The following is a 14,868-nucleotide window of genomic DNA, read 5'->3' on the forward strand; positions in this document are numbered from 1 at the left end:
AGACTTGTCCTCTCTAACATCCCCATAAACAACATATAATTCAATATATAGGCTAGCATAACATACTTCCTGGTGTTTTATTTCCTATGTGCTCAGAGAACTGGTGTTTTGTCCACTCAGAGGTAATATTGCTGTCAAGGTTTCCAGATTCTTCAATAGAAACAAAAACTGTGAAAGGCTCAATTCTGGGGCTGTTCCTGGAAATGTTTGCACCTTGAATTTCCTCAAGGGGATGAATAACGTATCTATCTATCTATCTATCTATCTATCTATCTATCTATCTATCTATCTATCTATCTATCTATCTATCTATCTATCCATCCATCCCAAGTTCCTGCAGTGGAAAGTCATAGAGAAAGAATACGGTGGTGCTACATGTCAGCTGGCTACGAATCTACACGTTAAAGAGATTATTGTTGTTATATTTGAAATAAAGATTAGTTTTGACTAATAACCATTAGAAAAACAGACTTTTTTTGGCCGCGTGGTAGTTAGCTGTCGAAGAAGAAACTGTTGACAGTTGCTAAGATTAGATGATGAAATGAAAACTACACTAAATATGAAGCTAGCGCTATGTTAGCTTAGCATAAATACTGGAAGCAGGGGGGAATAGCAAGCTAATCTCAGTCCAAAGGTACAATGAAATTTAAAAATCCTCCTTTCTTCATCTTTAAAGTTGCCACTTAACATGTCCTGGTTGTTACCAGAGAGCTAGCTCGCTACTTCCCCCACTGTCTTTGTGCTAAGCTAAGCTAAGCTAAGCTATCTCTTGGCAGTAGCTTCATGCCAAATGATGCAAGAGTGGTGTCAATCTTCTCATCTGACTCTCTGCTAGAAAACTGTGTATTTCCCAAAACTATTTATCACATGTATGTTTCCTGGTCTTTGGACGTAGCTGTGCAGGTAGTTTTTCCACATTTGTTGTTGAGCAATCCCTATTCAAAGCACAGCTGCTGCTGACAGACCAGCGATGCTTGACTTCCCTCTTTATTTAAAGTGTGCAAGGAATTTTCTATAGACCCACAACCTTCCCCCCAGTCTGAGAATAAAGGAGCACTCCACAAACAAGTGTCTTCCAAGAAGAGAGGCCATACGACCAGGAAATGGGGCAACTGGGACCTTTTCTGAGAAAAGTTAATGGCTTAATTATCTGGAACAGTGATGGACCAGCTCTTTCAGAAGCACAAATTAAGGCAAAATGATGTGGGAGCATTAAGGGGGACCTCAAGAGCCAATTTAACTCAGCAGTTGAGTTTTACAGACTCAAACGTGGGGAAGCTGCACGAATCGATTGTACTTCATCTGCGTGGAGCAGCCAGTGGTCCACAAAACACCTGCTGTCACAAACAGAAGTTAAATATATGCTTTCTGTATATTTATATCTGTGTTTTAGCATCCTGTTAGCTTATGGTCCACTGTAATACTGTGATAGTTTCCTATAGCTTATGATTCCCAGTCAGATTATGCTTTTGTCAGAGTGAAATAGCTTAAATTATTTGAGCTTGGTTCGGTTATACAGGAGGTTATGAGATGAGGGAGAGTGTAGATCTGGAATGGAGGTGTTAGTAAATGATGTGTGTCGATGAGAAGCTCTACTTTCTCTTAGTGCTGAGTGTAATGGGAGAAGTGGTGATCGGCAGCATTTACACTCATTACGAGCTAAACAGACACCTTCATCTAACAGTTCACCTCCACTCCTGCAGTTCAGATTGTGTCTCCGTGAGCATCTCTCAACTAGTGATTGTTCTGTTAAAGAGGACGACTGTACATAAGAAGTTATTAAAGCGAGGCCGCCTGAAGCCTTCGTTAGATTAAACATTATTGCCAGAAGACAGAGAGCTACAAGAGGATATTCTACAGACTGATTCTGGTGTTTTCCCAGAATCGTATTTAAATTTAACAACTTTTGTGCCAGATGTGGCAGTTGTGGGAAAGGCTTTTCAAATCAAATCCAAATGCTTTAAACCTCTAGGAACTAACAATTGGAAATGATAAAACTCATAACTTAAAAAACAGATATGAGGGATGACTTCTTCTCCCTTCACACAACCTAACTGCACCAGTGGAGTGTGAACATACAGACCGGTACGGAGGCAAAACACCAGCGCAGCTCCAACCAGGAAGCACAGGACATGCAAGTTTTGCAGTGCCGCCATTTTTTTAGCTCCATGCCCACGTCATCGGTGGGTGTCTGCCGTGATGTGACTTTTATTTTGCCTTTTTTAAATTCACCCTAAATGTCGTTCCTCTGTACCAAGAAGCCATTAGTTTGTCTTCTTTGTGTCTCTATGGTAACTTCAAGTACATTAAATAAGGCACACGAGAGAGTTCTAGTCATAAAACAAGCATAACATTGTGAAGTGAGTTAGATGATTGACATCAAATATGTAGGCTGCCTGATGATAAACATCCTACTGGTGGATCTAACACTATGTATAGCGTGTCTCTGCATATAAATGCCAGTGCTATATGATTGCATGTGTGTGTTTGTGTGCATGTAGTCTTTCTGTTTGGACTTAGCAGGCATGATTTCATGGGAAAAAAAGGGTGGTGGTGCCAAAGCGTGTCCTCTGCTCTCTGTTTGGGTGACTGCTGGAAGAGGGGTGGGGGGTTTTTACACGTACTCCCTGGCTGTGGAAGGCTGTGATTGGCGGTAATATTGTTGCCCTCGCATGTCGTCTTTGGAGCAGGAGCAGCACAGCAAGGAGCCGCCCAGAACCGTCAGACTGGCTGCCGCCCAGCCCACGAACAGGGCCGAGCCGAACTCATACCTGCCGAGGAAATATAGAGGAACAGGTCAGGAAGGAACACCGGGATGGTGTTGTGTTGGATTCTTGGTTTTGCTGTTTTAATATCACTTAAGAATTAATTACAGGTGGCTCCAACTAGCTGGAGGTTAAAAAAAAAGAGTAAATTAACATTAAACAAAAAAATATACATGCAGATGGTTTTTCTTCTTCTGCTGGAATTTACTCAACAGTTCTTGAGTTGTCCAACTGGTAGCAAATTCTCAACATCTTGGTCAGGTGTGGCTTTAAAGGACAATCATCAAATACACTCTTTTGACCAGTGTGAATAAAAGGCCACCTTACAATGCAGCTTTATTCAAATGACAACAGAAAGACGAGTGCTGGCTGTTGGCCTGCTGGATGCTGCCGTGTTAAAAAGGCAGCACCTGGATGTCTATAAGTCCTGCATTTGTCATCTAAGAAATGACTCCAGACAGCTCTGAATGTCCAACAATGTGATCCTGTCCTTGAAAATGCTCATATACTTTGTCAGGCCTTTAAACTTTAAACTCCTCTGTCCCATATATGTGGAACAATGCCATGGTGGACACACTCGGTACGAACTCATTATCTCTGCTCTATGACTTTACATCCCTCTCCAGCCAGTGATTCAATTCATCAAAACTCATGTCTGTGTATAAAACTTACATAGTAAAAGTTTATTCCAGGAAAATACTGCCCTCCAGCCGTAAAATGTCTGATCTAACTCTACACCGTTGCTTCCCCTAGAAAGCACTGAACTTACTGCAGCTCAAGCACACCAGCTCTCCTACAACTCTGCTCAAAAACTGTAGAACTACTCAAAGCTATAAAGCAACAAGTTGCAATATTGGAATAATTCTTCCAGAAACCAACTCTGACAAAAAAATATAATGATACAGAAAGTCCCATCCTGCAGGCTGACAGGACAGGATTGGTCCTTTAGGTTGATAATGTTTGAAACCCTGGAGGTCTGAATGTGTGTTTTCATTAGTATGCTGCAGAGACGAGGGATGGGAATGTCCTGGCATGGACTGTTTATTTCTCTGATTATGTGTTTTCTAGAAAATGAAAAACACGTTTGCAAAGTTAAAAAACTACATTTTCAGAGGAGGGATGCTTTAATATACAGCATTATCTTTCATATAAGGAATAGTAGCAGACGCTGCTTTACTTTTAGTATCAGATATTTAAAATAATGTGTTAATGCTAATAAATTTAGTAAATTAAGTATATAAATGTATTAAAAAATAAATACATTTATATTTACATTATAAATACATTTTATGAATACATTTAATGTTAATAAAATAATATCTAAATAGTGTTATCTATTTTTATCAGCCATAATTTGAAACTATTAGCAAATGAAACTCATCATTAGCTCTTTTTTTTATCAGCCATCATTTAGAAGCATTAGTAACTAAAGCTGGCGCTATTTATGAGCCATGATGAAAAACTATTAGCAATTATTATTAGCTTTATTTGCTATATTAACTATAAATTGGAACTACTACAAACTTAAGCTTGACATTTTTGTCAGCCACAACTAGTCATTTACTGACTGTATTATAGCATTCTTAGTGGTCATAATTTGAAACAATCAGCAACTGAAACTGTCCACATCTCAGACGTAATTTGTAAGTGCTAGCCATTAATGTTAGCCATTTTATTGGCCATTATGTGAAATAATTAGCAACTAAAACTGGCTATTTATTAGCTCTGATAGGAACTGTTAGCAACTATTATGAGTTAATCTTAATTAGCTATAAGTTGGAACTAGAGATGCACGATATATCGGCGACCACATCGGTATCAGCCGATATTAGTGTTTTCCCCCATATATCGGTATTGGTCCGATGAACAAATTTAGCTGGTGTGAAAAACCGATTATTTGTCTAACATCAGCGCCTTCGTCTCTACATTTGATATTGCTGCTATTTCACAGATGTTTTCACTTAAATGGTCCTGGATGTCAAATATGTTAAAATATGTTGAAATATGTTTTATTTTGTTACATAATAAAGAAAACTATGTGGTCTCATTTGGTATGGGCTTCTTTTGAATAATTTTCACGTTCTCACAGTGCTAACTTCTGCTCATTTTTCAGTGTCAACAAAAATTGAATATCGACATCAGTAACATCGGTTATCGGTGATGTCAGAAATCTTGATATCGGATATCAGTATCGGCTAGAAATTTTAATATCGTGCATCACAGATCAGCCATAACAAGAAATGTAAGCGGCTGGTGTGAAAAAATTTTATTAGCCATAATTACAGATTTATTGCCATTATAACGAGCTATTACTACCAAGAATTTGAAATACAGTCGACTGTAGTATCTTGCTGCAGGACATTGGGTCTCTTGGCTGTCGCTCCAGTTCAATAAAAGTAAAGTGGCCAAATTACAGTGACCCTGGAACTTTCAGCATCAATGAGTGTAAATCACAAGCCTGAAAAGTGTTGTAACTACAGCCGGTTGTCTCTGGCATCAGATTATTTTAATGTAAAGCAAATGTTCCTTAAACACCCCCTGGCTGGTTGTCAGTTCATAAACAGTGAGTGGCAATACAAACAATCCTAACACTCCTGCAGCAGCTCTTTATCTGTTTTAATGGTGTGATGTGAACACTGAGATTCTGGAGACAGACATCTTGTCTCTGTGCCATTTTCCTTTTCTCACATCTTCTTTTCAACATCAATTCAAATAAATGTAACACTCTTACAAAAACACTCGGCCGTCTCATTGTGAGAAACTTGATAATGTCTCTTTATAATCTGTTTAATCAGCCTGACACTCGTGGTGTTCAGGACACTGGGCATGTTGTTGTTTATGTGTTCATTCAGTTTTTGTGCCTCAGAAACGGATCAAACTGAAAGGCCCTGATTGATAATAATGACAGTAATCACAGTTTTCATAATTTTAGTGGCACACTGTTTCCCACACATCATTCATATTTGCTCCCTGCTGTGACCCTCATACCTGGCGTTGGGCGGCGTGTTTGGGTTGAAGAACTGATAGGACACCTGAGTGGCATACCAGGACACAGACACCAGTGTGCACAGACCTGTGGAGGGCGAAACAAGCGCTTTAGTTCTCCGTGTTAATTAATCCTGCAAGTTGTCCCGACAGAGACAACAACACACAAATGAGTTGCGCAGGTCCTCGTTTAGCAATCTTTACGCCTGGGGTTATGGTTTATGTCTGAGGTCAGTGACTAATGCCTCCAAAATGACCACTTCCTGTTTACAGCAGGGACTCTAATTACCCAGAAGACCCCTTATGAGAAATCTGGGCTAGAAAAATGCCTGGCCACTCCTGCTAAATGCACTGATTGTAGGAGATACTGCATATCTGGCTTTGCAAATTAAACAAAACATTAACAGAAGGCAGCACAAGCAGAAGTCACACCTGCAAGCAGGAAGAGAGCTCCCCCGGTCACAGCGATGCGGGTCTTGGTGGCCGGGTTGTTGTCTCCCACCTTCGTGCACTTCATGCCCACCACGCTGACGATGATGCCGATGAAGCCCAGCAGCACCGACACCACCATGAGGGCCCGGCATGTCTGGATGTGGACTAGATAAAGAAGAGGAAAGGAGTAGGCAGGGGCCGCGAGGGAGTACGGGATGTTGGATGGACAGCAGAAAATATGAAACCAAGGGAAAGAGAGGAAGGACAGTGATGAGGAGATGAGAATACAAACAGGGTCCTTCACTCCATCGCTTGGAACAAAACACAAACATTTCTGGACATAAAAGTAATAATTACATGGGAATGAAGCTACACATGACATGCAGGATTGATGGGAGACCACATGAATTTACGACTGAAAGCTCTGACCTACTTATCGGAGCGGGGTCATTCCCGCTTTTTATTTTCCAGAGGTGACCGTCTTGGCCAAGCTCTGGACCTTAAATGATCCCCCAAATCATCTCCACATCATTCCACTGTGGTTTTGCCGTCTCAGAAATCTAATGCGCTGCCCACACGGCCCTCAGCACACACATAGCTTAGTGGGAGGAACACATTTACACATATCTACACACACACACATGTGCAAGTGCATAATATCAGCGCACACGCAATGACTGTAGGTGGCACAGACACAGATGAAACTCTCTCTCTGGCACAAAGTGGCTGTAGGAGGTCCTGCTTTACATGTTTCACACAGTGGGATTAGTGTGGCTTTGTCACAAAGCAAGATTGTTTTCGCGGGGCTGTCGCCACAGCGATCAGACGTTACTGCCTCGGCCACGGCCGCTCACAGACGTGCTAACGCAAAAGCAACGCTAACAACGCTGTCAAAGTAATGACAGAGTGTGTCTTATTTACGACAAGCTGAAATCCCAGCAGTGCTAGAAAACATATAAATTCTAATAGACTGATTTTGATACATGACAAAAGGTGACAAATGTGGTGATTACAATAAATAAGAGAGCTTTTCAAACAGGCTCCACAGCCAAGGTCACAGGCATTATCTTCTAATAAAGAGTAAGACAGTAAATCACAGGATTAAGGCAAAACATTTGACACATTTATTAGACTTAGCCACAAACATTACAGTGAGGAAGACTGAGGAGCTCAGCAAAGATCTAAAAAGGTAAATAATTGACGTGAGCAAGTCAGGAAAGTCACTTGGAGCCATTTCAAAGCAGCTACAGATCTCAAATCATCTGTTTGTAAGTATAAAGTGCCTGGTACAGTCATGTCACCACCACGATCATGAAGAAAACATGTCACCTGCTGCTGAGAGACAAATGGGCACGAGGGTCCAGAGTCAAACAAAATCACAAAAAGCATGTCTGCAAGAACTAAAAGCTGCTGGAACACAGCTGTCAGTGTGGGTTTTACATTATCATGAGCAAAGAAGCTGCCACATGTCCTCTAGAAGCAGCACCTTTAAGCTTGACTGAAGTTTGCTGCTGATCACACTGACAAAGAAAAGACCTTCTGGAGGAAAGTTTTGTGATCTGATGAAACAAAAATGTACCTACATTTAGCCACAATGACCAGAAATATGTTTGGAGGAGAGAAAGTGATGCCCCTAACTACAAAAACACCAACTGTACTGTAAAGCATGGTGGTGGCAGCATCATGATCTGCTGCCAGTGGAACTAGTGCTTTATTAAACAAAGTAAACTGAACAATGAAGAAGGAGGATTACCTCCACATTCTTCAGGAAAACCTAAAATCATCAGCCAGAAAGTTGGATCTTGGATGCAGTTGGGTGTTTCAACCAGCCAATGACCCCAAACATGCATCAAAAAGTGGTAAAAAATGGTTAAATCAGGCTAGAATTACATTTTTAAGCTGGTCCATTGGCTGTAAGAAAAACCAACACATTTAGTTTACCTGCCAATTCTGTTAAGAGAAGCAGTCAAAGATACAACCAGAAGCTTGTGGATGGCCACCAAAGTGCCTAGCTGACATTTAACCAATTATTAGCATTGCCGTATGTATATTTATGACCCTGCAGATTTTTGTCACATTTCCAGAAGATCTACAGTAACTCTATTGAAGAACCAAATTCAGAGTTACAGAAGTCTTTGAAAACTCAAGACTGCCATGAAACACACGGTATTTAAAAGTGTATGGAAACCTTTGTCGAGAACAGAGTACAATAGATTAGAACGTATGAGACTATCAGCTCAAGAAAAGCAAAATCTTCTCAAAAAGAGCTGCAGAGCAACAGCCTGACAGGAAGGCAAAGTCATCATTTGTCATTGCGACAGGAATACACACACACACCATCATTCATGCTGCAGCAGCGAAGCAGCATTTCAAAAGCTGATCTAAAGGGACTTAAGATGGAGGGAAGAGGATGGAGCGATCTTTGAAGTCTGATTTATGGCTCCAGAGCTCCTTTTGATGGAGCGTCTGAATGGTCCTCAACAGAGAGAGGTTTGATTTTCTTTTTTTTTTTTTGCTGGTTGTTGTTTTTCATTCACTCTGGGCATCCCTCTTTTCTTCTGAGGTTGTGAGGGGGAGGTTTAGGCTAAATGACACCATTCTGACTAGTTTCAGGCAGTGACAATCCACAAGGGTGTCCGAGGGCCTTTAGGGTGAAGTCGAGGCTAAGGGGGAGGGCGGGAGAAAGATCGGGGTGGGTTGGCTCACCCACTGGGCCCTCTCTTTCCACTGGTTGGCAGTGCCAGCCACTAGCATTCAATGAGTGTGTGTGTGTGTGTGTGTGTGTGTGTGTGTGTGTGTGTGTGTGTGTGTGTGTGTGTGGGCACTGTAAGGTCTCATTGTGAAGTCACTGTGAGGGTTTCATACGTAATAACCAGAGTAACTACAACACTACACTTATGTTTCACGCCACATGATTTCAGCTCAAAGCACAAATTTTATTCAGCAAATATTGAGTTTTTCTTGACCAGCCTCCGTTTAGTTAGCTCCATGAACGTATACAATAAGCCTGAGGGGTCAAGATGAAACTGGCAGTTGAAATGACACAATCAGAAACATGTTTCCCATCAGATAGCTGTGACAGCTGCTGCTATTGGCAAAGTTTCTCACTTGACATATTCATATCTGTAATTGTCATTGTTGCTATTGAGTCTGAGCACCAAAACCATTCAGTGTTGTTCTTACTGTCAACAAACCTCTTTAAAATATCCAAACCAACAATAAACTGATCCGACAAGTTGTTTCTATGGCACCAAGCCTGATTTAACTCCCATATTCACCATCCCACTGCTGTAAATAATCAGTAGTGTACCGAATGTGCAATAATCTGCAGCTAGAAATAGCCCCTAAATTCACTCCTATCTGTATTTGAGCCTTTTTTTTTAAGGTTTATGTCTTCAGGAGGAACTTAGAAAGTCCTGGAGTGTTCATTTTTTATGGAATTTATCAGCTTTGTTTCACCTTTAAATACAAGGCACCTGAACCTGTGATGATGGCTGATCCAAACCATCCAAAATGGTAAAGTTTTGCAATGTGCAGTCTCTTCTGAATGTAATGCTGAGCTCAGCAGGCAGAATTAGCCTTTCACGCTGGAGAAAGGAGGTCCTTATTCAGTGTGACACAACAGATTGGCAGAGGAACAGTTAAAGCATCTTCAACTCAGTGCTCGGACGTTTCTGGATGCAAAGAGCTGTCCTTTCAGTACCACCATCCACACTCTCCTCTCCTGACAGATTACAGTCCGTCCTCTCAGCCGTCTATTATCCACCACCACCACCACCATCATCATCATCATCATCATCATCATCTTGGGCAGAATGCTCAGTAAACCTGCAGCACTTTTCCACTACGCTTCCTTGGCCACATCAGCGGAGCGCAGCACAGTCTGGTGAACAATTATACCCACCATCACATGCTGCTCCTGCTGCGAAAGGGCTCCTTCGCAGCTCTGATAAACCCCCGATACCGGAGGGGGTGTTTAATCAAGACCTGCAGCATCTTCTCTGAGGCCCAGACACATGACATAATCTGCTCTGTTTCCTAATCTGTCTGGGGAAACACCTGAACGACCTCGTGATTGATCAGGAGCGCTTGATCACGACTCAGAGCGACATGTGGTTAAAAGGTTTACTGTAGTGTTTGTCTTCCCGTCTTAATCTGTACTCACTGGGTGTGTTAGTGGACAAATGGAACAATGTGCGCGTGTGGGGACCGGCGGACAGAGCGCATTCTGGGAATATCTCTGGTGTTTGGCTCAACACTGGCCTTTTCTTCTCCTAACAGCCCCTATTCATGTGCCAGGACAATACGCCGTTCTTATTGCTGCAATATACCAAAGGAGATGGGAGATCAGCTGGGGCGCGCTGCCGCACAGATTGCCACCAAAATTGTGTTGATATAATGACTCACCGAGACACTGAAATGTTTGCAAAGTGCCTCGTTTGTTGTTCCGAGGAAAGTGTGTCACAGCAAGAAACCAAAACCGCAAAGAAAAATAGACAAATTCCAATCTATTATCTACAGACCGCTCCGTCCTGTGGAAGGCTGCCGGAGCGCTGGAGCGTGTCCCAGTCGGCTTTGGGGGGCGAAAAACAGGACAGGTCTGCAGTCAGATTCATATTGTTGTTTTGTTTTTTGTTGTTGACTGAAGCCCACCCACCCCCACCTCCACCCCCCAAGCCCCTGTAGTCTGTCATTAGAATCTCTAATAGGATGATTCAGGCAGACAGTAGATGGATGGATTCATATAATCTGTGCGCCATTAATTATGAGTCACTACGTCCTGCTTGCAAATTGGAGATGACAGGAGGCTCATATTCTGAGCTAATTTATGTCTGAACCCCACATTCCTCTCCCCCCCCGTCCTCGCTCCTCACACATTACGTGGCGTAGTGTTTTGGAATTTTTTACAAATGAAATGAGCTTCATTAAAGACGCAGCATTTTAAGTGAGATTTACAGCTTGTGAACTTTATGCGTCCCACACAGTGTTTAGCGCTCTGGGAGTTGTTTTCCTTCTGGTTTTTTGCTGCTGATTAACAACAAAATTGCGGGTGAAAGGAATGGGCTGCCTACAATAACTGCTGTGATTTGTAGCACAGCGTCACAAATGCCTCTTATGGGAAGTTTTGGGAAGACAAAACAAATGAATAAAAGTCACTCGACAAAACCAAATGAAGGCAGTCAAGAAAGAAAGCAATTTAAAAGAATTAGAGGATCCTTTCCATGTTGATGCATGAAGAGCAGATTACCGGCTTGCTTGAACTGTAAATCTGACAAATTAATCAGTGACTGCACAGTTCCCCCATGAGGTGTTCAACTTAAGATGTGTGAGAACTTGTATAAACATTCAAAGGCAAGTTGCAGCAAAGACAATTCCATTAAAGCTGCTGAGGAGGGAGAAAGCACCGGTTAGACAATCTGGGTTTGCATCGTACTCACTGTCCAGCGAGAGCATGGAGTCAAAGATCTTGCACTGCACCTGTCCCGTACTCTGCGAGGCGCAGCTCATCCACAGCCCCTCGTACAGACCCACGGCCGTGATGATGGCATCGCCGGCGTACGACGACTGCTTCCACTGCGGCAAGGCGGTGGTGGAGATGATGCCGATCCAGCCGCCCAACGCCAGAAAATAACCCAACAGCTGTAGACCTGAGTTGGCCATCCTTCTCTATAGCTCTGTAGGTCTCTATCTGCTCTTTCTCTCACTGCTTGACTTGTGACAGCTTTTTAACTGGACTGCTCTGGTGCGTTGCCCTTTCTTCTTTTTCTTTTTTTTTTTTGGTGGAGTCCTTGTGGGGCACACCTGCTACTTGCTTCACTTTTCTCTTCACTATCTGGTCCCTCTGAGCATCTCTCTCTGCCTGTCTGCGCTCACTGACATTTGTAGAACTGTCCTCCTTTCCCTCCTCTCTTGCTCGTCTTTCTTTTCCACGTCCCGGGCTGGGTTTTCTCTTTTTCTGCCCGTCAGCTGGGAGGATGAGTTGATGTCTTCCCCCTCGGGGTTGTCCTGTCTGATTCCGTGGTCCCACTGGGGATCACTCAAAGTGGAAGAAAGAGTTTCTCGTGGTCAGCGGTTCAGTTCATCAAGCATCGTCGCTGGGCTGCTTCACTCTCTGCATGGCTTCTTCCAATTCTCTCTCTCTCCCTTTCTCTCTCTCTCTCTCTCTCCCCCCACTACAATCTTTCCATCTGCTCCAGGCTCGAGTGGCTCAATGAGGGGTAGCTGAAAAAAAGTGAAAAGCAAAAAAAAAAACACAAAACATGTGAGCACAACAGGCTGACCATGAAGGGAAAGGGAAGAGAGCCGGCCTGTGATTGGACGCCACTGTGTCGTGGGAACGCCTACTGGGAGGGGAGAGGGATGGGCTGACTGGGGAGAATAAGGACTGTTTCAAACAGAGAGGGAAATAAAAAGAAAAAGATGCAGCTCTCAAGGGAAAACACCTTCGCTAAAGTCACTATGAGGCATTTCTCGCTGGTTTTTTTCCAATGAAACTGAGGACTTCCGATCAAACCAAACTTCAATATGCAGCTTTAGGAGGTATTGAAGGCATTGATCCATTAAAAGTTTACTTCTCCCCCTCAGCTGGAGGTGCAGAGGAGGTGGTGGTAAAGTGCAACAAATGCGCGTAAATCAGCATCTAAACAATGTCCCGGCTGAAAGGGACTTGTCAAATCCAGACAGGCTCTCTGGAAATTATGGGCTGCCGAGGCAAGCCTCCCCCCATCACCACGGCAACCCCAACAAATGAAGAGCGAGAAGGAGAGAGCGAGAGAGAGTTCAGCCGACTGTACATCGTTTACGAGCTGTAAGGGGCAGACACACTCCGGCCTTTTGTGTCGGCGGAGGAGCGCGGAGACCTGTTTTCCCACAGCTGCGTACGCGACCGGCTCTCCCTTCAACTCAGCTCATTAAATTAGCCTCAATACGCCGCAGACTAATTCAATAATTCCATTGTGCCAATTAGACCGTCGACACACTCGCGCTCTCGGAGACACGGTTGTTTTCTCACATCTGTAAGAGACATGTCTCACCCCCGCCCTGCACACACTCACCTCCACGCACACGCTGCCCCGTCGACACAACACGCATGTTCTGGCCCGGGTTCTCACAGCTGTTTTCGGTTGGGCCTCCTGAGAATAAACTGTTGATCATTAGCTGGTACTTTAATGAACGTCTGGCGCTCTCCATGTTTGTCTCTCCTGACTTTGCTGCTTGCATTTTGGTTCTTTTATGTTTTTACCTCCGCTACTATTTCAACTTGAACTTGATCCACCGCAACATCAAAAACACACCGGATAGCGTGAACATGCATGTGACCTCACTTATCCAAGCATCACTGCACACGCTCGCATTCATACACACTTATTTAGGTAGAACGAACCACACAGGGGAGTTCAAACACCCCCCACTTTATTATTATTATCCTTCTCTTTCTTATTATTCTCACAGGTTTGAATATTTCTGACCGTGTGTGACCGAGACCATTGTGCGTTCTGGTTTGCGGTTGTCTAATGAGGGGCTTTGACATTTCGAGGTGAGGGAGGTCAGCTGAGCCCGAGAGGTGAAAAGAGATGAAAGACAAGCAAAACAAGTGCTCAGGTCCGCCGTTAGGAGGGGCGGTGGGCTCCAGCAAGGCTTTGAAGACCCTTCTGATTTTGAATCATAACAACACACTGCCTACTGGAGAGGTTACGGCGGGGCGAGCGAGAACTCAGCAATGTTTGTCTGAAACACTCACTGTCTGCAGAGTAAGTCCTCACACCCAAACGACCAAACAGATCGCTCATTGAATTCAAATATCACTCAAAAATTCACCTCTTTTGGCCAGAAAAAAGGCACAGAAGTCCTCCAAACCAAATGAACATGTTAGAAATTGCTGTTGAAAAGCACATAAAGGCATCTTGTCACACTTGTGTAACTTTCTCACATGTCACCTGTGCAAGATATCTCGCAAATATCTTGAAATCTTCGAGTCTGACAAACACAATATCAATCAATGCCGATGTAAGGCATGCCAGATTGAGCGCCACATGCCTCGGCGAGCTGTAGCACCACAATAAAAAGCAGTTAATAGAGAAAGGTACATGAAAGCAGAGGCACATCATCAGTTCATGTTATAGCTGAAGACTCAAGTGGCTGTAATAAGGTGATATTAGGAGAGGTGACACCAACACAAGCAGTGCCAGCATCAGTTCTGAGCATCCTCTCTTACTTTGAGGCCTGTAATACTGGCCTGGGTGAGGGACCAGGTTTAGATTATATGGAGACAGCTAGTCTGCTCAGTGTTGCTAGAAACAGTCTAACCTTGACTAGAACAGACCGTTCCATCATATCGTCCTCCTACTGCGGAAGCTTCCGTCTGTCGGAACGCCATATTAGGGCAAGATAAGGCCTCAGCATGGAGACAGGCTGGTAGAGGTTAAAGGAGAGCAGAGACCAAAGATAGTAACCTGCTCTAATCTGTAGGATGATTTGGGATGACGTCCGCTAACAGCTAAAGGAGATACCCTATGAGGGAAAAGGATAAACTTTCCTTCACAGTAGCTATAGGTTTTGAACGTTAGCAGCCGTCACACTGTGAGAATTTGCCACCATTTTGGATTGCAAATATTTCACCACATCTTTCGTTAAGTTTAAAGGAAAAATAAAGGTTCAGGTTTAAATAAGTACTTCATTAAGGTTA

The 14,868-nt window shown here is 43.3% G+C and overlaps 1 protein-coding gene across 2 annotated transcripts in view; it reads right to left on the reverse strand.

The window, feature by feature from the left end:
- Window positions 1-2,226: 2,226 nt before the first annotated feature.
- Window positions 2,227-14,868, reverse strand: part of cldn19 (claudin 19) — a 16,961-nt gene continuing 4,319 nt past the window's right edge. Inside the window, exons 2-5 of one of the 2 annotated variants that reach the window (XM_008305128.1) lie at window positions 11,621-12,404; window positions 6,183-6,347; window positions 5,754-5,838; window positions 2,227-2,771 (exon numbers count right to left, since the gene is read on the reverse strand). In XM_008305128.1, coding sequence (XP_008303350.1) covers window positions 2,615-2,771; window positions 5,754-5,838; window positions 6,183-6,347; window positions 11,621-11,843 — 630 coding nt within the window. In that variant the 5' untranslated portion in view covers window positions 11,844-12,404 and the 3' untranslated portion in view covers window positions 2,227-2,614. Of the gene's footprint in view, window positions 2,772-5,753; window positions 5,839-6,182; window positions 6,348-11,620; window positions 12,438-14,868 lie in introns of those variants that run through there. The other variant, XM_008305127.1, reaches the window with a different exon arrangement.

Source organism: Stegastes partitus, unplaced genomic scaffold (assembly GCF_000690725.1).
Source record: "Stegastes partitus isolate 25-593 unplaced genomic scaffold, Stegastes_partitus-1.0.2 Scaffold2413, whole genome shotgun sequence".
Classification (NCBI taxonomy): Eukaryota; Metazoa; Chordata; class Actinopteri; family Pomacentridae; genus Stegastes; species Stegastes partitus.